This window comes from Gavia stellata, chromosome 4 (assembly GCF_030936135.1).
Source record: "Gavia stellata isolate bGavSte3 chromosome 4, bGavSte3.hap2, whole genome shotgun sequence".
Classification (NCBI taxonomy): Eukaryota; Metazoa; Chordata; class Aves; order Gaviiformes; family Gaviidae; genus Gavia; species Gavia stellata.
The window spans coordinates 74,850,842-74,876,792 of NC_082597.1; the positions used below are offsets into that span (position 1 = coordinate 74,850,842).

Consider the following 25,951-nt stretch of genomic DNA (forward strand, 5'->3'; position numbering starts at 1 on the left):
CCATGCTTGGGAGTGTGCTTGTTAGCTCCATCCTCTACCTGCTGTACTTGGGCAAGAAGCACCAGGTATAAAAGAACAAGGGCTTCGGTTGTTTCCCCTCAACTGAATGACACCAAACCAAAATCAACAAGATCAAGCCTATTTTCACACTGTTCCCATTGCACTCAGAAGCCTGCACAAAGAAATGCATTCGATCATAGCACATAATCCAGAGATACAGCACTATTGACAATTTTACTTTTAAAAAGCCAGGCTTTTAGGGGAAAAAGCCTTGCACCTTCACGTGGGGATTCGCTAGGCAGTGCTACACCAAAATACAGGGGCGCTGTCAGTTCATTCTGATGGTATCATAGTGAAACCTGTGCAGAGTCATTGTCTGGAGGGGATACTTGGTGGTCACTGCCCTCTTGCCTCTGTCCTGTGGCAGACAGCTCTACCTGGGCTGTACCTTACAAATATTTATCTAGTGAATTTTTAAAGCTTCCAGTAATGGAAATTCCACAGCCCACTAGGCAGTCCATTTCAGTACTCTGCTGTCCTTATGTGTAGGATGTATTCCTGATGTCTAACTTAAAATTCCCCCTTGGCTATAATTTAAGAACACTTTTTTCCCATCTTTTCCACATATGACTGCTATCAAATCTCCCCGCAGTCTCTTCCTCTAGGCTAAACAACTGCAACATTTTCAGTCAGATAATTTTTTCTAAACCTCTGAATGTTTTTGTTTTTCTGATAGTCTGTAAGGAAGATATGTGACAATTAACCGTGTGATGCCCTCAGAATGTATCCTCAGACTTTCCCTTTGGAGATGGTACAAAACATCAATGCCATATCCTCTGAACTGCAGAGCATAAGGGGCACCTTTCTGCTTGAACAAGCTTGTATTTAGTGTCGCTGATTATTCCTGTAGCTAGCAGATAACTGGATGTTGCTACTAGTGAGGCAAACCTAGTGTCCCCACATACATGTTCATCTTTTCTCCTTGATAATGTGCACCGAGGACAGAACAGGGAACAGAGCTCAGGTATCTTCTTTCTGGGGTAAGATCTCTTGTGTGCTGCAATCACAGCTCTGACAGTCTGTGTTGGCTAATCTCGCCCACCTCTCCACCTCAGTAAACTGAAAGTACTTTATGTAGTTGGAGACAGACAGACAGACAGTTGCCAGTGGTGAGCCCCATCTCCAGGGGGCACAGTGAAGATTGCATGGAGTTACTATCGTACCTCTTTATTTGTCAGTGTATGGACCCAAGCTGAATTACACCTGCCTGCAGGGCGTGAAGTAATACCAAGCAACACTTTCTCTCCGTTGATGATTTTTAATGAGGTTGTGAATATGACAAGAATGTAGAATGGGAATTTGTAGTGTATTCGGGTTTTTAGGCTGGCTAACCTATTTGTAGGCTAATTCATTAATAGACATTCCTCCATCCCAACTGTCTCCAGCCTTTTCCTCAACCTAAAACCCACTGGCTTGTCTTACTTCCCTTCCCTTGCAGCAGGGCTTGACACATGCACAGTGTAGCTTGTTATTCAGGAGCAATGCTGCAGATTTAAGTGATGGGACGAGGCTCAATAGGAGACAGTTTAGGTGAAAGAAGACAATAAATGCAAAGGCTACACAGATCTATTCTGTGATTCACTATTGTGCCAGAAGAAGAAATGAGAAAGCCAAAGATAAATAATCCTTGGTATGAGTATGATGCTTTTTATACCAATTCCCTCAAGCACTTTACAGTCATTCACATTCAATGTATGGTGTTACTGCACAGTTAAATCTATGCGTAGAAATCTCTGGAGACAATTAAAATGAGGGTTTCTGCATAGGGAGTATGTGGGGAAGAAATCCTGCAAACCCCCTTTTTCCTGTACAATAAGCAGATACACATGATGAACCGTTATTCTTTTGCTTCACAGACAAAAAATTGGAAGAAAGCTGTAGAGCCTCTGTGATATTCTAGGCAGTATATGAATATAGCAGACAGGAATTCTTCTCCACCCTATGATATTAAGTAAGGCCTTTGAAAAGCAGGACTACCTCAGTTTAAGCTCACCAGCACTGCTTTCCTGGCTCTGGTCTTGGCAGACTTCTTGCCATTCCAATTCCCCAGTTTAGGGTCTGACCTCCAAGTGGTACCCAGGGCCAGCACCCCCTCATCTTAGCATGGCTGTGGCTGTGGTTGGCACAGCGGTTGCATTTGTCCTTTCAAGGCGGTTACTGAGCAGGGAAGTGTGGGTGCTGGATTGTTAAGCACCAAAAGAAGCATGGTGGGGAAACGAGTAACAAACTGTGTTCCAAAATAGGTCAAGTGAAGCCTGGTTACACCAAAGTAATAGCAATGTTCCAGCTGACTTCAGCATGGCCAGGATTTAGCCAACAGTACCCTCTTGCTGAGTATAGTTCTGCTAGGGACACGTACATTTGTTTTTGTGGCTTCTTCCCAGTCAACAAAGAATGACCTTTTTTTTTTTTTTTTTTCATTTCTCAGCCTTTATGAGCCTTTGTTTTCATGTAGTGAATGCATGATTTATCGTCTTCATCTAGTCTGACTGAAAAATACTTGTTTATACCCCTTAAGACAGACCCTGAGTGAAAAGGCAAGGCAAATTTGAAACAGCTACTGAGATGAGATAAAATGGAGCTTTTTGTCACTGCTGTTCCTTGCCTCCATCCCAACTGACAACATCTTTTCTGTTGCTCATGCCAATAAGCAGGGAATCAACCTTGACCTGATGCTTCTCTGAGTCCTTGCAGGCAGACTATGTGTAAGTCTTGCAGAACCTTTGCACACTTTTCTACTTCTCCGTCTCTCTCAGTGAGCTGATCTTACTCTAAGACACTTACTTTTGCAGGGCAAAGGCAGCCTTTTTTATATGCTCGTGCACTGCCAGGAACCTGGAGTCTGTGTACGAGGATGGTGTATACAATGGTATGCCACAATGGTCAACAGCTCTGTATTAAAGTGAGGTCATCCATAGTTTTGTTGTCTTTTATTTTTCATTTTGTTTTTAAGTGGCACAGAGATCCTTGGCATGTGACCAAATGCAAGAAGTGAAATCACTGGCATCCTGGTTTCCTGATGCAGTAGTGGGTATGTTATTTTCTGCAGCTCTTTCTTGAGAGCGGATCAGATGCTATCCTCTTCAGGTATGAATTTACCCCAGACTGTCATTAGGATGCCTGGATAGTCCCTGTGTTTGGGGATTTTGAAATTGAGTGTCTGGTTACTTGAGAATAGACCATTTGAGAGATGAGGAAGTTGTAGAGAAAACCAATGTAGTGATAATTAGCAATAGTGGTTTCTCTTTAAAGTTTGATATCTGATCCCACTGGGCATTTGTACGGCTGAATACTTTCCTGAAACCTGCTGTTGTGTGAAGCCTACAAAATAAAGAACTTTTCCAGTGAAGAGCAGAAGCTTGATTTTTGTGATTTCAAAGGGTTGTCTTTCATCAGAAATGAAAAATGTGGAGGCAAAGATATAAAGTGTTCGGGGTGGTTCTATTCCAATGTAAATTAGGTTCTTCCTGCTAGCTTCATTGCTAGCATTTTGATCCTGCAAGGAGCATATCTGTAGAACGCCCCATTCACACTAATTAGGTATGCAAGAGATAATATCTACTTTTATTCTTTTTAAATATAAGCTTTCAGCCCTTCTTTCCATTTTTCCAAGCACTCCAAAGTCTGATATGCCAATTACCTCCATCCAATATTACTCTTGCTAACCATGTAAACTTGATTTTCACACTGATTTGGTTTGTACAATGCATGTTAATAACCATGTCCCTGTTATCTTTCCTCTTTTCTTTCCCGTACTTCTGAGTACTCCTGGGTCTGTTATTCATATAACTTTGCACTTTATTCTCTTTGCAAGCTTTAGTTGAGGGTAATACTTGTCTAGGTTAGAGTAACCTGAAAGGCCAGCTTGACCCGGCAGGGGCCTTAATGTAGTGGCTCTTACCAGCTCATGTTTGGTGGTTCCAGCAAAGTACTGAGGGGAGCTGGAGTGAATGGGATTTAGCGTAACATGTTCTCTGTGATTGTAGCTCTATCAAGTCTTTTAACTTGCATATAATTACAGAAATGTGAGCTTGTAAAAATGGCACCTTGTTACTCAACAGAGCCCCTTCTTTCATATCCCCAAGGTTTATCTTCCCACTGACGAAAGCAAGTTTTCATTCCTGTCATTCCTTCAGAGCACATTCAGCTACAGAAAAGCAAGTCAGATTGTATGTTGCCTTGCTCCTAACTAGCATTGCCAGCTTAATAGGGCTTTTTATCATATATTTGTCAAGTGCTAAAATCTTACATGACTGTTACCCTTGCTTCTCCATGGAGCTGACAATGTACAAGGCAGATCAAAATCAAACACAATTTACAAAGAGACCTAACAGAGGTCTTCATTTCAGAAATTACATGTTCTCATAATAGGCACTTTCTATTTAAGTCTGTAAGAGCAAAACTCTGGCTTGTCAGTTGAGACAGGATATTTCCATGCCTAAGCTGAAATTCGAGCTGGTGTCTGACTGAGGGGGAAGAAATTGTAAAACCACAGTGAATATACCTTTTGTCTGATAGCAGCAGAAATTTTGATAATATAGAAGTAAGGTGAGCTAGTACATATACAGAATCACTGCGGTTGGAAAAGACCTGTAAGATCATCAAGTCCAACCATCAACTAACACCACCATGCCCACTAAACCATGTCCCACAATGCCTTGTCCACACATTCCTTGAACACCTCCAGTGAGGGTGACTCCACTGCTTCCCTGGGTGGCTTGTTCCAGTGTTTCACCACTCTCTCAGTAAAGAAATTTTTCCTAATATCCAGTCTAAACCTCCCCTGGCGCAACCTGAGGCTATTACCTCTTGTCCTATCACTAGTCACTTGGGAGAAGAGACCAACACCCACCTCTCTGCAACCCCCTTCCAGGTAATTGTAGAGAGTGATAATGTCTCCCCTCAGCCTCCTCTTCTCCAGACGGAATAACCCCAGTTCCCTCAGCCGCTCCTCATAAGACTTGTGCTCCAGACCCCTCACCAGCTTCCTCGTCCTTCTCTGGACACGCTCCAGCACCTCAATGTCCTTCTTGTAGTGAGGGGCCCAACACTGAACACAGTATTCGAGGTGCGGCCTCACCAGTGCCGAGTACAGGGGCAAATGATACTATAGATGTATTTGTGGTTAATCCTATTACAAGTAAGAGGGTGAGAGTAAATAAATATTTGTCAAAACTCAGTCATTCCAGTGTCCTTTTCTGTTGGCTCCTGTCAAAAACATCTGCTATCTACAGCGCCCTTTGGATCAGTGTCCCCGTCTCCAACAGAGAAGACCTTTGTTGTCTTTCCTGCTATACGACACAAAGAAAGTTACTCCCAGACAGGAGAAGCTGAGCCTTGGGTTTGACTTTTTTCAGAGGGAGCCTAGTTCATGACTTCTTAATGTCTGAGTAATTCACCCTGTCTTTCTCCTGGGTTCCAGCCCAAGCATCCTGAACTGAGCCATTGCTGACAACTTCCTGGTCTGCTGCTTCAGTTCTTTATCCTGCTTTCCTCACCACGTTTTTGCCTGTGGCTCTGACATCTCTCCTAGGTAGTCTCCAGCCCTCCCCACCTGCTGCTGCTGTTCTTCAATCTTTATTAGTGTCTCTTTCTAGTTAGCCTTATAGTCACAGTTAGGGGGTCAATTGACTCCCCCATTAATGCTTTCTGTGCTGCTGTCATGTTGCATGGAGTTCATGCAGCTTATCGTAGACCTTGGAGACAGAGAGTCATTGCAGCGATAAAGACAAGGAGCACGACTCTCATTTTGCACCTGTCTCACAGCTGTGTAACTCTCCTGGGTTCTCTGCTTTATCCTGCTGTGGGGATTTGAATCCTGCATAAAGATGAGACAACTGCCTTCCACATAAGTCCATTATCCATTAGTCTGATACTGGGGTAATTTGCACGCCTGGAGTGAAATTCAAAGTGTTCTAGAATGAATTACAGGTTTTCATGGTCATTTTTTCAACTGTAAAATTATTTGCTTGTGATTGGTGTCAATAGGGGTTGCCGTTGCTTTGCTGTTACCTATTCCTTTGTTGTCTTGATGTCTTTTTTTCCCCCATAGTAATACTGTGTAATAATGTTCTCTTGTTATTCTGATAGCCTTGTTGTGGCTTTGAAGGTATAAGAACACAGATAAAACAAACTTTGTAAGGAGAGGTAATATTTTTTTTATTAAAGCAAGATAAGCTTAGCTCTTGTAGGGTGCTTTTTCTTTGCAGACCCCACAGTACAGATTTTACTGTTGTTCCCTGTTTTATGGATGGGGAAATGAGCAGTGACCTAAGGCGATTAGGTGATTAGCAGAACCTAGAGCAGAACTCCAGTTTAATGAACATACATGATATAGGCTATGTGTTTGGTTTGCCATGTCCAAGGGAACAGTGCACAATTCTTAGGTTTTTAATGCTCATGTGAGTTTTGGTACATTCTGTATTTGCTCGATCTAAGCCACTGAGCTTCCAGTCTTGTCCAGTGGTAAATCAGTAGTAGAAGAGGACTTCAGAAGGTTCACTGGCCTGAAGGGTTTTTTTTTCCTTTCAGATTAGTGGAATTTAAGCTCATCTCCTATGCTTGATATACTAACATCCGAAGTTTAACTGGCTACTTGCTAAATTTCATCAAGCAACGTAAAGTCAAAACAGGCAGGGTACTTACTAATCATAGGCAATATAAGGCGAAATGATGATTCTACAGAAGGACTACACATGCAGTCAGGAGTTTTGATTAGTTGGGGTTTACGTAACTTCAGCTGAATTATGGTTTTCTTTTCTTTAATCCTCCATAATTAGAATCTTGTGGCTGATACTTATTTTCTGAATTTTCCTGCAGTGGGAAGTTCTCCATTATGACATTGCACTGTTTTTGTAATGATGTTTTTCTTGCTTGTCTGAACATGCAGTATCCCCTCTTGTCAGCCCTCTCCCCAATCCATTATTTAAGAGTATAGGCACATTACCAATTTCTTTCTTTTGCTCTCTCCATTTATTTCTATGTGGTTTTTTGATCTTTTTAGATCACAAAACTACCCTGATTCCATTCTCAATTAACACGTTGTGATGACATTTGTCTGTGGCATTTTAAAGTGAATTTTAATGCTCTACAGATCAGATTTTTGGAAACTGTATAAAATTATTTTATTAAATGTTTCATTAGTAGGCCAGGTATGGCTCATTTTTGAAATCTCCTTAAAACTTGTGTAAATACAGAAAATCTAAGATGTGCAGTGTTCCTAATTTGACGGCAATCCAATCAGTCATTAACAGCCCTTTTTTCTGTAAGTTTAGGAGGTTTCTCCCATCTTCTGGCAAATAGGTCAACATCCCATTTACTGTTGTACTTTCAAGGAAGCTAAATACAGTATAACTTGCAAAAATGTGACAGGTGTGTGTGTGTGGCTTTGATGAGTAGCCTTTCCACCAGAATTCATGGAAGTTCTCTTTCAAAAAACATTTTCTCTGAAATTATGCTTTCAGGGTCTTTTTCATTTCACTAACATGCACCTAACTACCATTTACTGGCAGTGCACTCCAAATTTCTGTCAGAAGGAATAAATTTAAAAACCATGGTTTTGTACTTTAAAATTTGTTTTTGAATGCCATATCTTTGTTTTGCCTTCAACAGATGTCTAGCTACTTAGTCGAGGGAGAAAAAGGCTGTCTCCGCAAAAATGATGAGCTGAGTAAAAATGATTTTTTACTTTGGAGGTGTGTTAAGAGCAATTTACACTGTGCATTGATATTCTTCCCACTCCTTTGGGACTTGTTGCGAATCATTTGTGATAGTCCATTCGAATGGGGAATAGGAACTTTAATTTGAGGGAAGGAAGAGAAAATAAATCAGTTACGATAAAGGCTATGTTGCAGCCTATATGTTCTCTGAGGTTTGGAATCCCCATTGCCTGTTCTTGGAGTGCTATGGAAAGGCTACTTGCAGATCAGATCCCAAGCATATATGTATGATGACGATAATTATTCTACCGGCCACACTTACGTAACATCTTTCTTCAGATAATTTGACACCTGCAGGTGCAAAGCGCTCTGTGTCATTATCTCCAGTGCAGCAGGTGTAAAGGCAGCAGAAACCCTTATGACCCAGCCTGACCTCCCGAGTAACTCAAACTGTGGGGTTGCATCTGGTGATTTCTCAGTCTAGTACAGTAGTGGTGCTTCAGCTGCAGCATGTTAGCACTACAAGGCTGCAGTTACTGTGCTACAGCACAGTTGCTGCATCTGGATACACAAGACTCCTTATGATGGAGCATTTACCATACCCCAGTAATGAGTTCCAGTAACTCATTATTGCATCCAAAATATATCTTATTTCCACCATCACCAGAAGTATAAATGTGGGTATAGAACTGCTGACTTTGCCCGTCAAGCTACGCAATATCAAAATACATCACTATACTATAGCTTAAAACATTGATTTTTAGAAAGTGTGCTACCTTTAGGTCTACCATGCAGACAAGATATATAAAATATATTACCTTACCAAATCATTGAAATGCACAGATGATCAAAACACAAATGAAATACAACAAACATCCTGATTGCAATCAGAATAGTGAGAAATGCTAGCCATTATCCTAAATTTAAAATTCATAGTAGAAAAATATAGATTTTTATGGAGAAAATATTTTAATTTCTATTTCTATCCTCACAGCTGCTTGGGCTGTTAATTGAATGATTGAGCTTCTTTGCTTTTGTGCTTCAGGTTCTTTAAAGCATCGCTCTGGCTGTGCAAATGGATATAAATTACATCAGTGTTTAGAGACAATGAAAGTCAGGATCTCTTGGGTGTCCGATCAGCTGTGTAGGATATTACCTCATCTGCTGGGTCAACAATGAAAACTTGCTCTTCTGTTACGTTTATTGCAAAATCATTCCAGTATTTTTTTCATTCATTTATGAAGCTTGTTGTTTTAGCTTGATTCATCATAATTTTCCCTATTTAATACTTATTCACAGCCATTACAGTCTGTAATTGCATTTTTGTTGTAATACTCTCGCTTTATATGTATATGTGTGTGATATATGAGAATATAAAATTGCATTATTCAGCACTTTGGAAGTAACTGACAATATTGTATCTACCAATGAAATCTCTGTTGAAAACTCTCCATGTTACGGCTTGATATTTCTTCACATATGCATATGCTTCTGGTTAGGAATTACAGATTTTTTTTCTATCTGACTAAGGTGTGAGCTTTTGCATTAGAGTTCTGCCCTTCATATCAACCAGATCTACAGGCCTCAGCTAAAACCATTCTCTCTGTCTGTCTGCCTGTGTGTTTTCACTTTGGAATAGTTTCTTGTGTATGGCAGCAGAGAGAAAGGGAGAAATGCTGAGTGCTGGCTGCCTGAAATCTTGCATCCTGCTATGCGATGCTCTGGGAAAGGGTATCTCCTCACCTTTTACTGACCCAATATATGAAACTCTGTGGACCTATTCACTGGGCCACTCAGTGGCAAAAGGCAGGAGAGGTGTTGTGGAGAAGTTAACTGTACCGTGGAGATAGCGGATGTGACTGTGTGCAATATTCGTGACAGGTTTCCAGGAGGCGAGGCTGCAGCCATGTGTAGAATGGCATTTCATGGGGTTTCTCTGGGCACAAGACTGTGGCGGGAGTCACTGCAGCTTCTCTCTCTCTTTAACAACCTGTGTGCTTATCAGGCAAGTGCACTTGGGTTAAAAAGTCCTAAAGCAGGAGAGAATGACTAACTTGTATATTGATGGCACCACAGTGGGGAAATGTGATGCTGGGGATGTGTCTTATTCATAGTATCTGAGACTTGAGAAGTCTGAGGAAGTTTTTCATCTCAACCCCTGGAGGACCCTGACAGAGTATGGATCTGACCCTGAAGCACATGGGTTTTGTTCTTGTTCTGTTGTGGGATGAGATCCCTTGGTATGCAGCGGGCTCGTAGCTCTGTGTAGAGTCCTGATACGTATCAATTACTGCAAGTTCAATGGAGCTGTAGCATTTCTTTGATGTAGTGAATTTGAATGTTTGAATTTTAAGTAGGAGTGGGAGAAGTGATTTAGACAAAATACTGTACCCTGTGACCCATAGCTTTGCCAAACTCGATGTGAAAGACTTGCCCATTTTGAATTCTTATGTAGAATCATTGCTAATTTATCTTTAGCATGGTGTTGTAAAACAACCTCCTCTTCAAATCACTGCAATATTTGGAGTGCAGTATCTGCCAGTCAGTTGTAGCTACAAGTATCCTTTTCAGGCTTAATGAAACCTTGGTGAAAATCTTCACTGCTGAAGTGGAAGCTTTGCAACTAGACTTTGTTGTGAACAAAAAATGCAGGCTGTTAATTCACTAATATCCATAAACTTTTCAGCTGAATCCTGATTTAATTTGTGAAAGATTATGAATTTCACAGGCTTCCAAGATTTTCATGCAAAAACTCAGTGAAACTCAGTAGTTCTGGTAAAGTTTCACTTTGGGATTTAACTCTGAAATGAACCAAAGTGATTTTGAAAGGAGAGAAAATAAGATATTGCATGTGTGAACTCTACAGTAAAACTGATCCCTATTATCAGACTCTTTAGGCAGTTTTATGTAGTACTGTTGCTCTGCTAGACATCCAAGGGGCTGAGGGACTTCTAATCTTGTGCTGGACCATTATCTTTATTTCCAGGTTGCCTTTTCTGCCATCAAAGCCTGCAGGTCTTTCACTCCAGCTCAAGAAGGACCATTACCTTTCCTAGGTTTTTACCATCCTCCCTACAAGAGGCCTCTGATTTAGTGAACTTATTCCAGGCATCCAGGTTATCTCTACTCTAGCCTTTAACAAAGATGACAGCCCAACTGATGTTATTTCATACCAAACAAGTGTTGTTAATCTGGGAGGCAAGCATAGTTGATAACAGAGGTAAAGTTTGGTGATAGACATGTTTTTGACAGGAGATAGCACAAGAGCCCTTCTCTTCACCTCCTCTTTTGCTTGCTCTTAGCTTCCTGCCCTCAAAACAAGTGCAATTTGTCTTTGGTAAAGTTGTTTCTGACAAAATACTCTTCTCAGTGTGACAGCATGAGGCAGGTCAGAAATGTGGCTTCCAGCTCTGGCACATGGGCTGCATTATGACTATTACAACTATCATTCCGTATGTGGTTGCAGGATGCTAGTGCCACTGTGTATGCCACGGCCTCTATGCCCAGGTGCTGTTCTGCGTAGGCCTCTTAAGTTTTGGCAGATAGCTTCCTTCTGCAAGTGGGTATGCCAAGGACTCCTGGTACGGTTAAACCAACCATGGCTTTTAACTATATACCTTAGAGATGCACCAGACAGATAAGACTTATTATGGTTGTTTTACATATACTAGGCCAACTTGTCTGTGTTGGTGGTAGAAACAATGAAGGTAAATACCCAAAAAGTTCCATGCCTTGCTAAATCATGAGAAAATGTAGGCTACTGCCATTCAAGACAAGCAGAGTCACATTTGTTCCCAGCAGAAAAAGTACAGTTACATGTTGTGGGGCATGAAAACGTAATTAGGAGTAGAAGAGGGATGCTGTAAAAAAGAATCTATTTAATCTACTTGTTCTCTGCATATTCTGAAGTCATTACACCCTTTTTTACTAGAAAAAGCACAGTATTGTTGTTAACTTGGTTGTTACAGAGGAATGGTCTAATAGTCTTTTGTTTCCAGGTATCATGAATGGCATTGTCAGGAGACCAGCACAAAAATGGAAGATCTGAGTGGTTCACGTGTGCTTTTACTCTGTGCAGAATATTTACTAGTGATGGTAAAAATACAAAAAGAGAAAAGAACCTAATCTGACTTTCTAATCACAGGCCATATTTTGAGAGATTATATCCCTAGGGGAAAAAGCATCTTTTTTAAGTGTGACATTTTTTAGCTGGATACGATTGAGAAGGAATATAATGTACAACATTCACAATGTCATTTTACAATCTTTTTTTTTTCTAAGTCTGCCCTTTAAAGGCTATCCAGACATGAGTGGATAGCAACACTACTTGAATACCTCTCTTTAAATGACTGTCTAAGAGAGCTCTAAAAATAAACTTACAGATACTGTGGGAAGATGAAACTAGAGGACAGTTATATGTCTTATCAAAAGCCAACAACCAGGCTGTGGTGTCTTTTTCAATGAGATTCCTCATGTGAATAAAGAAAGCTAAAGGAAAAGTTAGAAGATTAAGTTTGGGGAGTATCAAAATCAGACAAGTCAGTGTTCAGAGTGGGAGATCATGGCAGTTCTTGTATGACTTCTGCCTTTGTAAAAGGCTGAAAACTAAAGCAGTACAATAAGAGACAGAGTGGAGTTGTTTTCTTATCCAGAGAAACAAGCCTGGCAAGGATATGTGTTTAAAAATGCTGTGTGGAAGCTACAGTCGTCTGTCATGTTTGAATGTTAGTGTTATATGCTAGCAAGTACTGAGAGTGGGTTCAGCATGAGGCTAATTAATGAACTATCATCCCTATAGGGGAGCCAGATGTTCTTCACTGATAAACTCCAAGTCCTTTGCTCTTTTACTGCTGTCCTCTTCCAAGTCACAAGGCTCAAATGTTTACTGCTAGGAGACTTCTCTCCCCAGCTTAGCGTTTGAAAGGGGCTGAAGCAGGCCCCAAAAGCTAAATGGAGGGAAAGCCCTCCAGCCCTTCAGAACCTTGCTGGTCTGTGGTGTTGTGCACTCATTGAGTAATCCATCAGTCCATTCTTGTTATGTTAGTAACTTCCTGCTGAGTGAGTCATCTTGATGTTCTTTAGTTTACCCTGGAACTGCTTTTGGTTTTAGAATAGCTTTTAGTGAAAAATAAAGTCAGTTTTAGTCTAACAGAAAGCTGAAAAACTATTTATCGGGTCTGACGAGATCGGGGGAGCGGCAGCGGCGGCCCGGAGCTGACCAGGGTCCTGACCCGCGGGCACGGGCGGCGGGGCCGGGCCCTGCCCTGCCGGGCCCCGAGCGGGTGCTGTCGACGAAACAATCCTGCAATTTACAGTCAAAGACTGCCTGACTGATGCAGAGACACTGAAGCACGTAAGAAACAGCGTATGTTGACCAGTTCTCACGGGGGACCCTGCCTGGAGCAGGAAGTTGGACTAGATTACCTGAATTATATGACGCTAAAACCAAGGGAGGCACCAAGTCAGGGGAAAAAAGGCGTTCTTTTATGTGAAATTAATTTTGTTCTGTATTGCCTTTCAGTAAGCTTACAGTGCCTTAGTCTGCACAATTTAACTGGACTTCCAATTTTCAGATTCTGATGTGTACACTGCACTAGTGAGACTTCAGTCTTAGGTTGGGTTTGGTCCCTGAAGCCTAGCCTCCCTGTTTTGCTGTGCTCTCAGTAGAGCAGCTAGCCCCAAATGAACTTTTATGTAGGCTTGCCACAAATGACACTTTCTGTTTGCTTTTTGGGGAACCTACACCCTTATATAATGAAAGGACACTTTTCCCCATCTTAATCTCGTATTACTGAGTGGTTTATTATTGATATAGAAATAATTGTTGTTTATTCAAATCAGTTTATGATGAGTTATTCAAAAAAGTTCATGAATTACTGCACTTTCCCCTAATTGCTTCCTTGTTTGGTAAACATTCATTTTTAAACAATTTGGTAGTCACCTATTATATGTAAATCCTATTATGCTGCTATCCACCTTTTTTTACTTTTCAGCAAGGTCTTTTAATCTTGGCTTTACATTTCTGCAGAAAGACTGTCCTAAAGAAAGATAGTACTCTAAATGAAGACCTATACCCTTGCTTTACATGCGGTCCTTAAGATTCTTTGTGTTGTTTTCTTTGCATACTATTATTGGCTTTTCAACTCTTATGGGTCAACTTTTCTTGTGTTGTTAGTTACATGAATGAACTCACATGCCATGTAGGTTTGTGGATGAAGGACAGGCTAAAGCTCACTTCTCTGGATTCATGCCATTGTTTTGTCCAATTCAGTAGTGTGTTTAAATGAACCCACTGTATCTGTAAGATGACATTACATGTTGGAATTTTTTTTTTAATGTTTCTGGGCAGCCCAATACCATAAGGCTTTTTCGTCCAATCACTACCCATAAACTGTTCTAAAGACCTTGAAACACTAGAGCTTCTAGCATGTTTCCTGGCTAACCTTTCTCTGTTGTGGTTCACTTTGCTGTTTATCTCCATTTACCTGATTGGAATCAGGGGGAATTGTTTACTTTTTACCAAAAGAAAGATCAGTAAATGTATCTGCCTCTGTTTTGTAAAATTTGGAATTTTTAAAGGCTAAAATTTGGCTTAAAATATTTAGATATTTCCTTCTTCTCTATAAGATAAATGAAGCTTTCTTAAGAGGCTTAATTTTTCTCATTAATGGAGAAGAAAACAACAAAAAAAAAGATCTGCATGTATTAAAGAAAGTCAACAGTGCTTCCATGCTGCCAGAAACCAATCTCAGTGTTTATACTCCACTCAAACTCTAATTGCAGATTTCCTAGAGAGATCAATCCTTACTAGTTGTCTTTGATGTATTTTTAACTAGTGATTCTCAACAGCCGTCATTGATTCATCTGAACTATTTAGAGGCAAAGCAAAGGCAAGAAACATTTTTTGATAAGTGGATCTTCCCCTTATAGAAGTTTATTGGTTAATATTCTAGCTAAATGGAAGCATATTGCTTTCAAGACATCCTAAAAAATAAAGGGCAAAGCTTTAAATTCTGGTATCTATTGTATAATAATTAGATCCGTATTTTGGTGCCTGTATAAGTTGATTGATTTCCTTTGCTGCAGCTCCTTATTCATATCAGTGGGATCAGAGGTCCCTCAGGAATTCAAAGAGCCATTCCTTTGTTTAAGTGTTACTATCTTTTATACAAGTAGGATTGGAAGCCCTTTATATTTTTTATGAGCTGAAACTAACCTTATTTATTGCATATACTGCATGCTACTAATAAGATTTTAGAGAACTTCATGTTTCTATAGCTGGATGAGCTTTTTAGTAAATCAACCACATACATGCAGATGGGTGTCCTGACACCTTCTTCAGAGCACTCCTGCATGCTGTCTTCCCTACCCCCACCCACGTTCAATGCAGGCTATTGTTGCATTTCACAATTATTTGTATTCTGCTTATGCGATTGTAGAAACATTCATCCTGCATCAGTTCTGCAGGGTTAGGATTGATCTTAAAATGCTTAGGAGCTGTGTGTTTGATTGCGGACTGGTTCTGGCAATAACCTTGCACATATATGGAATTGTGTTGAGAAAACCTTTGTAACGCTGGGAAAATAAGTGAGTAATACCCCTTACTATATATTAGTTGGTCTTGCAAAATTTCCAAATATTTTGCTATCTTTGCTGACTGTGTGTTGTCCCATGCTCTCACAAGAGAATAATTCAACATGAGAGTACATTGTCTACTTATTCCTACACCAAGCATAAGTAAGCAGAGACCCTGCAATTTTCCCTGTTCTGTTTTGGTTTCAGCTTGTTACTGTTCTTCCATCCTGAAATCCCTGAGGGAGAAAGTACAGTCAGGGTTGGAGGACACTGTCAGAGGGCAATCATATTATTTGTTTTCTGTCTACATTTCTCTAACTGGAAAATAATGGTTATTTATTTTAACAAAAAACTTTTGTGCGTAAAATTTAAAATGTGTGCCTATATACAGTAACTTCCTCAGCTAGGAAATTGTGCACTGCAATGCGGGAGATTAATTAAAAAGTTTATACTGCATTTTCCCAGGCCTGCAGAATAATTCATTAAACTCTCATAAAACAGTAACTACTCGTTGTTTAATAGACATGCATAACACTAAAAACATAGTTTTTCCCCCCTGAAGTGATGATTTGTGCTTGCCCTTGTTTCCATGAAGTATCTAGTCAAAATTCAAAAATGTTTCAATGCACTTTTTTTGGCTTAAGCTTCGAGCATTCTATCAATGCAACCCTGGCGTATACTGTTTGATGTACTTAGCTTTTTCTCTTTTGCTCAGACTTGGAGCAGATTAAGAAAGGAGCAGGGAAAAAGTGGAGTGTAGGCAAAACCTTCAGAAGCAATCTGAAAGTTAGGTCTCTAAGCCCAAAGGATGAGGGGTTGCTGCTAAGCATTCAGCGTAGTGCAATATTAAATAACCACTGGAATACCTGGTGTGGCTGAACGTCTTTCTGCCGTAGAGTGCCAGTGAACCGGGAGGTGAATTGCTGCCCGGGGTGTAAATGCTGTAGAGTGCGAGCATGTAAGTCTGAATCAATTGAAATCTAAGTGGGAGGGTGTTGTGCACCTACCTCTGGAAGTGCTGGCAAAGCAGAGCAGGGCTGAGAATCCCACACAATGGATGTTGTTTTCCTCTAAGCTCGGCATGGCATAAAATGATGTCAGATGGTCAAGTAAAAGGAAGGATTTGCTGAGTGTTTCTGTGGCTGTAGGCAGTTTAATGATTCAACATATGAATTGAAGTTTATCCTTGTTACCACGCAGGACAAAAAAAAAAAAAAGTGAGTTATTCAAGTGTATGAGAAGGTGTTTGGGGAAGCCAACACAAGCAATTATTTACAAATTCTGGTCAAGTTGTTTTTCAAGAAATTTGTACATTATTTTTCCATTTTGTACAGTTTGCATGGGACTGGGGTGCTCCATGGAACATCTGAATGTAGCTATTTGGAAGAAAGCTTAAGTCCTTCTTGAGGCCTCCCAGCTCTGGAAATGTTAAAGCTATAACATCTTCCAGACTAAGAGACACCCTCCCCACCCCCAGCTGGTTGAGTTCCTTTTTCTAATTAATCATGAAACAGTATTTCCTTTTTCTCATTTTTAATCCAAAGTTTGGGGTCCTAGTACATTGCAGGCCATAAAGTTTGGATCCAGAAATCTTCGAGAACTTTGGAATTTTCCACCCATTAATGTCTCCTTGTCTTATATGTCACATAAAATACAAGCATTCCCTTCACATTCCCAGAGCATTCATTGTTTAAAATACTGTTTATGATATACCATCAACAGTCTGTTTTCTGAAATAAACTGTTGCACTCTCCAAATGTGAATTGTTTTCATAATCCCCACACTGTGCTATCCTGGCTGTATGAAGGCCTATTCCATTGAATTAAATGCCACAGCAGCCGTTTGAAATGTTCTTTTAATTCACGGCAAGTACTCACTTGCAGTGACTTCATGCTGAGTGGAAGGCTATTAGAGAGCATACTGTTTTGAAGTTCCTACTTAAAGTACAGCTTGAACTAAAAGTGACTGCCAGCTAGTTACTGGTACTCTGTGGTTTTTCTGAATATGCAGGTATGTTGCAAAGCCTTCTCTCTTTTGTGTGTGGTGGTTCTGCAGTTAATACCCCAGGTATCCTTTTGGATAGAAGAGCTTTTCCTGCAGTGGCAGAGCGATGCATTCAGTCTCCTAAGTGGTCTTTTGCAGTCCTGTGTCCCCATATACATGTTTCATGAGAAATTAATCTCATGAAAAACAATACCGCCTGAAGTACATATTTGTGAAGGGCAAAAGTTTACATGAGCTTGAATGTTTAATTCCACTTCAATCCTTGATAAAGACACTGCTGTCATGACTGAAACATGCTTGCACGGTACTACAGAGGAGCTTGCCTCACCTGGACCGCTTCTCTTTTGTGCAAGCAGTGAGGTTCAGGTTTCAAAATTTGTTAGCTGGCAGTGCCTCTGTAGAGCAAGGAAAGTATTAAAAAAAAAAAAAAAGAAACTGAAGGTGGTAGCTGGAGGTTCATTTAAAAATCTCTTTCTTATCTCCTAGAGGGATTTCACAGTCAGTCACTGTCACAGTTTCTTCCTGCAATAATTGCTTTGTAATCAAATATTGGGGTTAGGTAGTATCCGAGTCCAGAATTTGAAAAACTATGCTTAGCTTATTTATTGATATTCATAATTAGCATACACAAAAAGACAGTGTGCTACATAGCCTGGGATCAGTCTGGCAGGGACTCTGTTCTGATCTGTTCCACAAAATGACTGTAAAGTATGCGTATACCTATCCCTCTGTTTTGTGACAGCATTACCATAGAGGCAATGTTTTTGGCTTGCTTCTTGCTTAACATTTCACGCATTATTTCACATATTAGTGGAACATAGAGGATTTTGTACGAGTTATAGCTAACACACACATTTAGCAAGTCTGAGTGGAACATACATTGTGATTCTGACAGATTTTGCACATGCGAAATACAGCTTTCAACAGTTTCACTAATTTGCTTTTGTAATACAGCTTTGCGTGAACACAAAACAATTTAGGGAATTATATGGCATTCAGTAAATCTGCCAGTAAAGTATCAATGTGGTTTCTTAATGTGTTAAAATGCACGTATCTTCCAGCCAACAACATTTGCTCAAGATTTATGATATGGAAAAGATTTTCTCCCTTTCCAGCACTAATACACAGACACTTTCATTCTAATCCATGTTTCTTCTTTTTCTCTATACAAGAGTGGGTTCTAAATTATTGTTAAAATTTTAGATGCATTTCAAGTTTTGTGCAGTTATTTCAATCTGTAACTACAAACAGAAAGACCAAGCTGAAAATGGGTGTATGATAGAAAATGTCTGTATTTATGAATTACTACATGCAAGACCTTTTAGATAACAGTGCACCCAGTTTTAAAGGAAATCTTCTGGGAAAAAAAAAAAAATCCGTCTTTTATTTTTCAAAATTTTCAGTTTTCACTAAAAAAACCCCAAACCCTAACCCTAAGCATTTTTTGGTGAAAACAGTTATATTCCTGAGAAAATAACAATTATGTCTAGGATGGAAGGAAGGATGTCAGCTGTCTCGCTGTAGTGGCATAGTGTGGGGGGTGGGCTGAAAAGTCCTCTCTTTTTTAGGAGGAGCAGCTCCTCCTGTGCTCTGTGATGTCCATTATCTTGCCGTCTCCTAGCTCTGGGCTCCTGTGCCCGGGTCAGGGCAGGACTGGAGCAGTTTGGTGGAGAGGAGGGGGTGAAATGCAGGAAACCACAGCCCCCCTCCACCTTCCCCTACAGAGAATACACTGTCCCTGACATTGGTGTGTTTTGGAGCCAGTTGCCGTCAAGCTGTCATGTCTTGACACCTCTGTAGGAGGAACAAAAGGCCCATCAGACCGAAGATGATTTGTAAACAATAAAGAAGGAGCATTTACCACCCCGCCATGTCTGACGGCGTAAAAACCAACGCCACGTTACCTGTGGCTGACACACAGAGAGTTATCCTTTAAAGTGTCAGCTGCTTCCTTATGCAAAGGTGGAAGCAAATGCTTTATTAAGAGCTGAATTTTGCTTTCGTTAACTCTCGGGGTTTTGCTGTCTCCTTAGGAAAATCAGTAGAACAACGCCCTTCTCATCAGGATGCTGCCCTCTAAAAAGAGACAGTAAAATCACAGCATCTCTTGCAAATTCAAATTGCATATTTTAAAAAAACATTTTATTCTAATTTATGTTCTCAGTGTTTTCAATGTTTTTGACATCTTCAGCATTAAGTCAGAGGCTGAATACTGTAATTTTTCCTGTTTTCCCAGTAAGAACTTGGTTGCTGATTAAAGTCTTTGGCAGGGAGTGGGCAAAAATTAATGCATTAACCACCTAACAATGAAATCAAAGTGAATTAGAGTAGCATTATCTAAAATAAATTATATTTTGTTAGTACTGTGTAATGTTCTTTTAACTGATGACAATGATTTATTTTTACTTAGATGAATGATGAAACTAATCAGTCAATTGCTGGATAGATGCTTTGTTAAATTAGTCGCATATTCAATTGGGAGTCCTTAATCTATTGCTTTGTGTGCTCATTTGTCATTGAATTCACTGGGGGATGTGCAGGTTCTTCTTTCATTTACATGAATATGAACTCAAACATCTTCATTGATTATCAGCGGAGTTTCGTTGTATCAAACAAGGGAAAATGAGACAATGGGACCTTTGTCTTTGGTTTTGTATGGAGATGCCTTTTAAAAACCACCTCATGAAATCCTTGTTAAAATTATTTGAAACTTACTTTTAAAGGGAATTCATCCCGCTTATTTCCAATATGAAAGCTGTTTTTAGTTAACAGTATTTGCAAATCCTGTGGTAATGATTGCTTAAAAATGGAGGTGAGTTGGTCATTTATTTTTACATTTTCTCTATTACAGTAGATGAACTGATGCTGCTCTATTTTTTTTCTAGTCCACCCACAAGACTCCGGCTGTTCATTAACATTTTATGAATGAAGAAAATAACAAATGTGTTGACAATGAAAATAACAGAGTTTCAGGAAGCTAATATTAATGGAAATGCTTTTGTTACAACTTTACAGTCCAAAGCCAGCATTTTTCAGGCCAGCTTACAATTCTAAGGAGAAAACCAACTGAGCTTTTTGTGAGCATTTAGCATAAATGACAGCTGGGTCCCCACAATGTGAGAACTTATATGCTGTTAACTATGAACTGACAATTTGCCTAGCGAAGAGTTACGCTGTGGGAGGTAAAGAAGGAAAGCGTGAGAAGGTTTTTATAAGTTCTGCGAAACATATTTTGCCAGTAATAGAAACCTAGAAGCAAACTTGGGTTTACTATATAGGATTATCTCCAAATAGCACCATCACCTTAAAAATACAACACTCTTGATTGAAAATTGCATCTTACCGAAATTACAACTAATGCTCAAGTGTTGAATTCTGGAGCAAGTTGTAGCATCCTTCTATCCCTTTGACCACAACATAACATTAAAAAAATCTGAAGGCAGATCACCCACACCATGAAGATAGTATAAGATCACTTGGCATGAGGAAACAAATCATTGTTGGAGTCCATCTTCAATGTTTTTTTACATTTAGAGGAAAAAAATATCTCTAGGTTTTGATAATTAATTAACTATTAAATTCAACCTTAGATCCACAGTGCATACCCTGACAAGCCAGCAGCAGGAACAGCTAGAGGATGCAGGGAAACGTCTTGAAAGTAGTGATGTGGAAAGCTAGTAACAAGCTGAGTAATTCTACTGTGTGTTAGGGCTGGAACTACCTTTTGATGAATTGTGTTGCAATTTTACTTAAGTTGTTTTCACCACCAGCCCAAAGGAAGGAATGAGCTGAATGCTTATGGGAAGTCACAGAATAAAGCCCACAGTGTTTTAGTTTTGAAAAGCCTCTAAGTGCCTTTACCTGTGCTATCTGTCCCACGAACATCCTTTGGATGTGGAGGGGAGGGAAGTGTACCATCGCACTAACGTCCTGCAGCGGGTTGGGTATGCTGCTGCTAACTAGACTACAGGATGGTGATTTCCTAACAATTTCAAAGCCCAGGAACCTGTTCCTTTGAAAGAGGGAAAAGAGAAATCCCTTTGTGGAGAGAAAAAGGAGCCTTATGTTTCATAGTCGCTTACGGGCAACACTTGAGTTTAAGACTTGTATGATTTGTGTATGACCAGGCAGTTTGTTTGGACAAAGAGACTCAGGGCGGAGTTCCTGAAATGCCCCTACAGTCTCAGCAGTAATACAGATCTGTGATTTAAATGTTTGAAGAAAAGTCATGTGCAAGACAACAAATGCAGGTTTCTCCCAGGTCATCTTAAGCAATTGGTCTTCATTAAGCTCAAAGCAGCTGAAATCCTACCAAGCAACAGGGACACTTACCCTCAGGCCTTTACACACACCCACCCCACCCCGTTATGGTACTAGCACTAGGTCTTTTGCATAATGTCTGTAGAAAGTTTGTAAGTATGGTCTTCTGAAAAATGCATTGGTTGAACATTTTAAGCTAAATGGTGGTGTGTAGACTCTGTCCAATGTCTGTTCCATGTCCTGAATTTTCAGTACTTTGCTGGGGGAGGCAAAAGCTGCTGTGGGCTCTTGTGGGCATGGTGGCTTTTCACAGAGAACTGTGTTCAGCTTGGTTTTCCTCCTATGTCCACAGAGTGAGTGGATTTCTTTGCAGGTTGGGCACAGGGACAACCACTATGGTGATTTTATCTGCCCCTTCTACTTTCCTTTGGCTCGCTCAAATCACCATGGCAGCCCTGATCTTGTTCTTTTTTTTCTTGGACTCTCTGAAGGACAAGAGTGTCAAAGCTTGACGTACTTTTGGAAACAGAAGTATGTATGCAAATGACAACTAATGTTATCATCTTTGAGCATAACAGGATATAAGCCTCCCTTGAAGGACAGCAACTCATCTTGAGCAATATGAAAGGCTGTTTGCAACTCACAGAATTTCAAAGCATTTAGTAACTCTGAAATTTTTATTTTTGGGGTCTAAAGCCACTCAACATTTACTAAAGCCATGTAATTTTTGTGGCAGAGTGTCCACAACTCTTAAAAGCAAGAGTTAATGGCTGCTGCCCTTGTCTGTGATTTGTCACAGCCTTGCCTTTGTATAACTAGCTCTTTTGGAAGGAGCTTTGATATATCTGAATACTTGATATATCTTAAACTGTTATTTATAAAACATATCTCTTCTACATTTCCTCTGATTCCCCTCCCCCTCGCTTTACTGAGCATGTGAGCTCTCGTTTGGTCAGGGTCACCTCAGAGATGAGATGTCTTTTGAATTTCAAGATATGCTCCTAGTTCAATAACTGTGTAAATTAAAAAATGTTCTTGAGAAGGCAGATGCAGGACAAGAATGCAGCTGCATACTTAGTATTGCTCTGCCATGCTATCACTGGGTTTATAGCGGTGGCTGGGCCTCAGGAAACTAAGCTTTATTTTTCTGCTTTAGCATATCTTAATCCAGAGTTAGGGTAAGCAAAATGCTTTAATGTTTTTCATTAGGAAGCAGTTTGTGGCTTTATACTAGCTGAATGGAATCTAGTTTGCTGAGAGAAGAAGGCAAAGCAAATAGATCTAAGGAAAAAAGAAATAAGACAGTAGAAATAAGTCCTAACAAATACTGAGTTTGTGCTATAATGCTGGGTCTGTTTTCTGGACCATGTACACCGTTGCAATGCCTGGTGAATACATGATGGAGTGTTAGACGTTGCTCTGTACATGTAAGTGAGGACAAGTGCTGCTGCCATTCTACCTTGTCCTCCCAGAGAGGAGAATTGTTTTGCGATGCTGCATCTTGTCACCGTGGCACCTGCTTTCTTGGAGGCCTGTGCAGTAAGTAACTTCTGTCTTTACTGCAAAGTCAGGTTTTGACAGGTTTGATAAATAAAAAATCCCTGCACAATTTTTTGCACGAGGAGAATATTAATTCTTGTATTGTAGATAAATTCCATTCTGTAACTAAATCACACTGTTTTAAATTCACATGTCTTTTCACCACTTTTTTTTCTATGCTGGGCTGCGCTGATGCACGGTGTGCTGTTTAAATGACTGTCCCGACCTCACTAAAGGTGAATGACTTGGGGCTAACAGGAAGATGTCCCACCTGTAGTTTTGAGATCCTCTGGAATGAAGAAGACTATACAGATCTAATTTATTACTGTGTGTGATGCATAGGATAGCATGACAATTTGACCTTGCGCTTTTATGCCCCGCTAAGTGGCTACAAGAGCTCCTTAGTTAAAATGGTCCCTTTCTAATTTTAATTTATGCTGTGTTTGGGAAGCTGAGTGTTTAAGGAGCTGCTATCAAGCTCTAAATATCTTTGCCTAAGGCTTCAGAGTGACCCATCCCAGTGACACCACCATGGAGGGAGTAAGGGTGACTCCTGATTCCCAGTGCCCTTCTGTCAGAACCTCGTTCCCTGTTCCTTCCTTCCTTTCTTCTCCAGAGTTGTCTTTTGTATATCAGCTCAGGAAGGTCACTTTCATGGAATTTTTTTTTAATCTTTTTTTCCCCAGTTGTCTTATTTCCCCTGTGTCCTTGTAGCTTGGCTAGAAAGCTCATTTTGAAATGGCCACCTGGCTTAGTCAGTATCAGGACTTTAGGGAGTTTTGGTTTTGCAGAGATGTTTTTATCTTCTGTACCACGTTTGTTCCATCCTGGTTTGGGGAGTGGGGATAAGAACTGTCCTACATCTACTCACCAGCGAATTTCTGTACTTTTTTTTTTTAACCCTAGCTACTAATTCTCCCTTTTCTTTCATCGCTTTGAGCCTTGCCAGCTCCCCGGGTTCTCCAGGAGTGGCTGCTACAAAGATGTGTGTGTTCTCCTCTGTAAAACCGGTCCTTGTTTTGTGTTGCTAGGCTACGCCCTTCCAGCTGCCACTGAAGAAATGCTCCGTGGTGGGAAACGGTGGGATCCTGAAAAAGAGCGGCTGCGGCAAACAAATAGATCAAGCAGATTTTGTCATGCGGTAAGACAGAAACCTCAATGACGCATTGTCTCCCCTTCCCCCTGCTAAGTCTTGGACTTTTCAAAGCTATTCAGTTGTGATTAATCAATTATAATTTGCCTTGTTTCCCCACCCTCAGCCCCTTTGCAGGGTGCTTTACACAAGTGATTTGGGTAGAAGTGTGAGGAGAGGCAAAAAAGAGAGTTTTGACTGGCTTTTGTAAGTGTGCGTGTAGTGTGGGGGCAGTCTGCTCATGGATGGGTTAGGGTTGTGACAGATTGTGCAGTGTCACAGGGAGGTACCCGAGAGCTGCTTTTCGCTTTAATTATGCAATGTTAGGCAGGGGCTCATCCTGCACTGTGCTTTGTCCTCTGCAACTCTAAATGCCATCATATGCAACCCATTGAACTCAAGGTGAGTAGGTACTGATTTATGGGGCAAGGCTTAACAAGTAAGTTGGAACAAGCTAAAATGTTCCTGTCTTTTTCTTCGCTCAAGATTGATTTCTGGCTGGCTGAGGAAAGGCCAAACCTCTTTCCTTGATGCAGGTTTTTTGGGATTCTTCACATTTCCTTTCCCTCCAGCCTTCCTGAAGTTATAAGAACCTGTCAGGAGGGATGTTGAACCAGCTACTGCTTTCATGATTGAATTTGGCACTTTCTATCTCTGCATTCTTTAAGGAAGAAAGACAGAAATTAGTTCCTCCCTGTTAAACATGAACAAGAAAAACATTGTGGGGGAGAAACTGGAGGAATGCTCCCAGAGAGATGAGAAACGGAGTTTCTTTGGGTTTTGAGATGGGTGCATAATGAACGCCTGCTTTAGCATGACTCCTCATTAGATCCTGATGGCTTATTATAGAGCCATACAAATTTGCTGCAAAAACCAAACAGTATTACTGTAATTTCTGGTTTTCATCTCAAAGACCTGAAGTGCCTTCAATGTTAAAGCAAAGAAATACAGCAAACTAAAGGCAAAAGGAAACGTATACTTAGAACATTCACAGAAGAGAAGATGTAAGGCACAGGGGGAGAGAGGCAGTGTGCTGATTGCCATTACTGCAAAACTCCTTAGGTGTGCCACAGCCTAAATATAAGAAACTGCAGGGTATATACCATGGTAATATTATCTAGATGCAATGGGAAATTGAAATGCTGTAGGAGCAATCAGTTAGAAAAACAATAGAAACTTTTTTTAAAAAAATAGCAGTTCTTGTAGCTTGATCAGAAAAATCTTTTTCTCTCCAGGGAGGGTAAAGCAACCATTATCTGTACAGAACTTATTTTGAATTGGAAATAAGTGATAGGGAAAATCCTGCAAAAATCCCAGTAGCTGCCTGCAGGCTGTATTGTATTAGTGATGTGCAGCCATATTTATGGAAAATGTTTCAGTTCTTTTGGGTTAGAAGCTAATACACCACTGGGAGAAAATATTTTTATAGCAGGTGGAAGACAGGATTTAGTTGATCTGTTCTAAATCCGATTTCTATAATCGGAGACCTGAGAGAGAAAGAGCACAATAGTGACTTGCATAATATCTTTCATTTTTTTTGGAAGAGATTTGTGTAATATCTTGAAAGTATTTCCACAGTGTGAAATGTCATGCCAGGTTTTGCCCTTGTTCTTTTCTTCCAGTCACATGGGTTTTGATTTCACTTAAGTATATTTCCATAACCTCTGTCATATGACTGCAGCCATCGTCTGTGATATATTGTAATCACTAAGGTTAATTAATG

The 25,951-nt window shown here is 40.2% G+C and overlaps 1 protein-coding gene across 1 annotated transcript in view; it reads left to right on the plus strand.

Moving 5' to 3' along the window:
• ST8SIA1 (ST8 alpha-N-acetyl-neuraminide alpha-2,8-sialyltransferase 1) overlaps nt 1-25,951 on the plus strand; it is a 125,928-nt gene that overhangs the window by 45,011 nt on the left and 54,966 nt on the right. Inside the window, exon 3 of the mRNA XM_059816983.1 lies at nt 24,128-24,237. Within this exon, the coding sequence (XP_059672966.1) occupies nt 24,128-24,237 (110 nt within the window). The remainder of the gene's footprint in view (nt 1-24,127; nt 24,238-25,951) is intronic.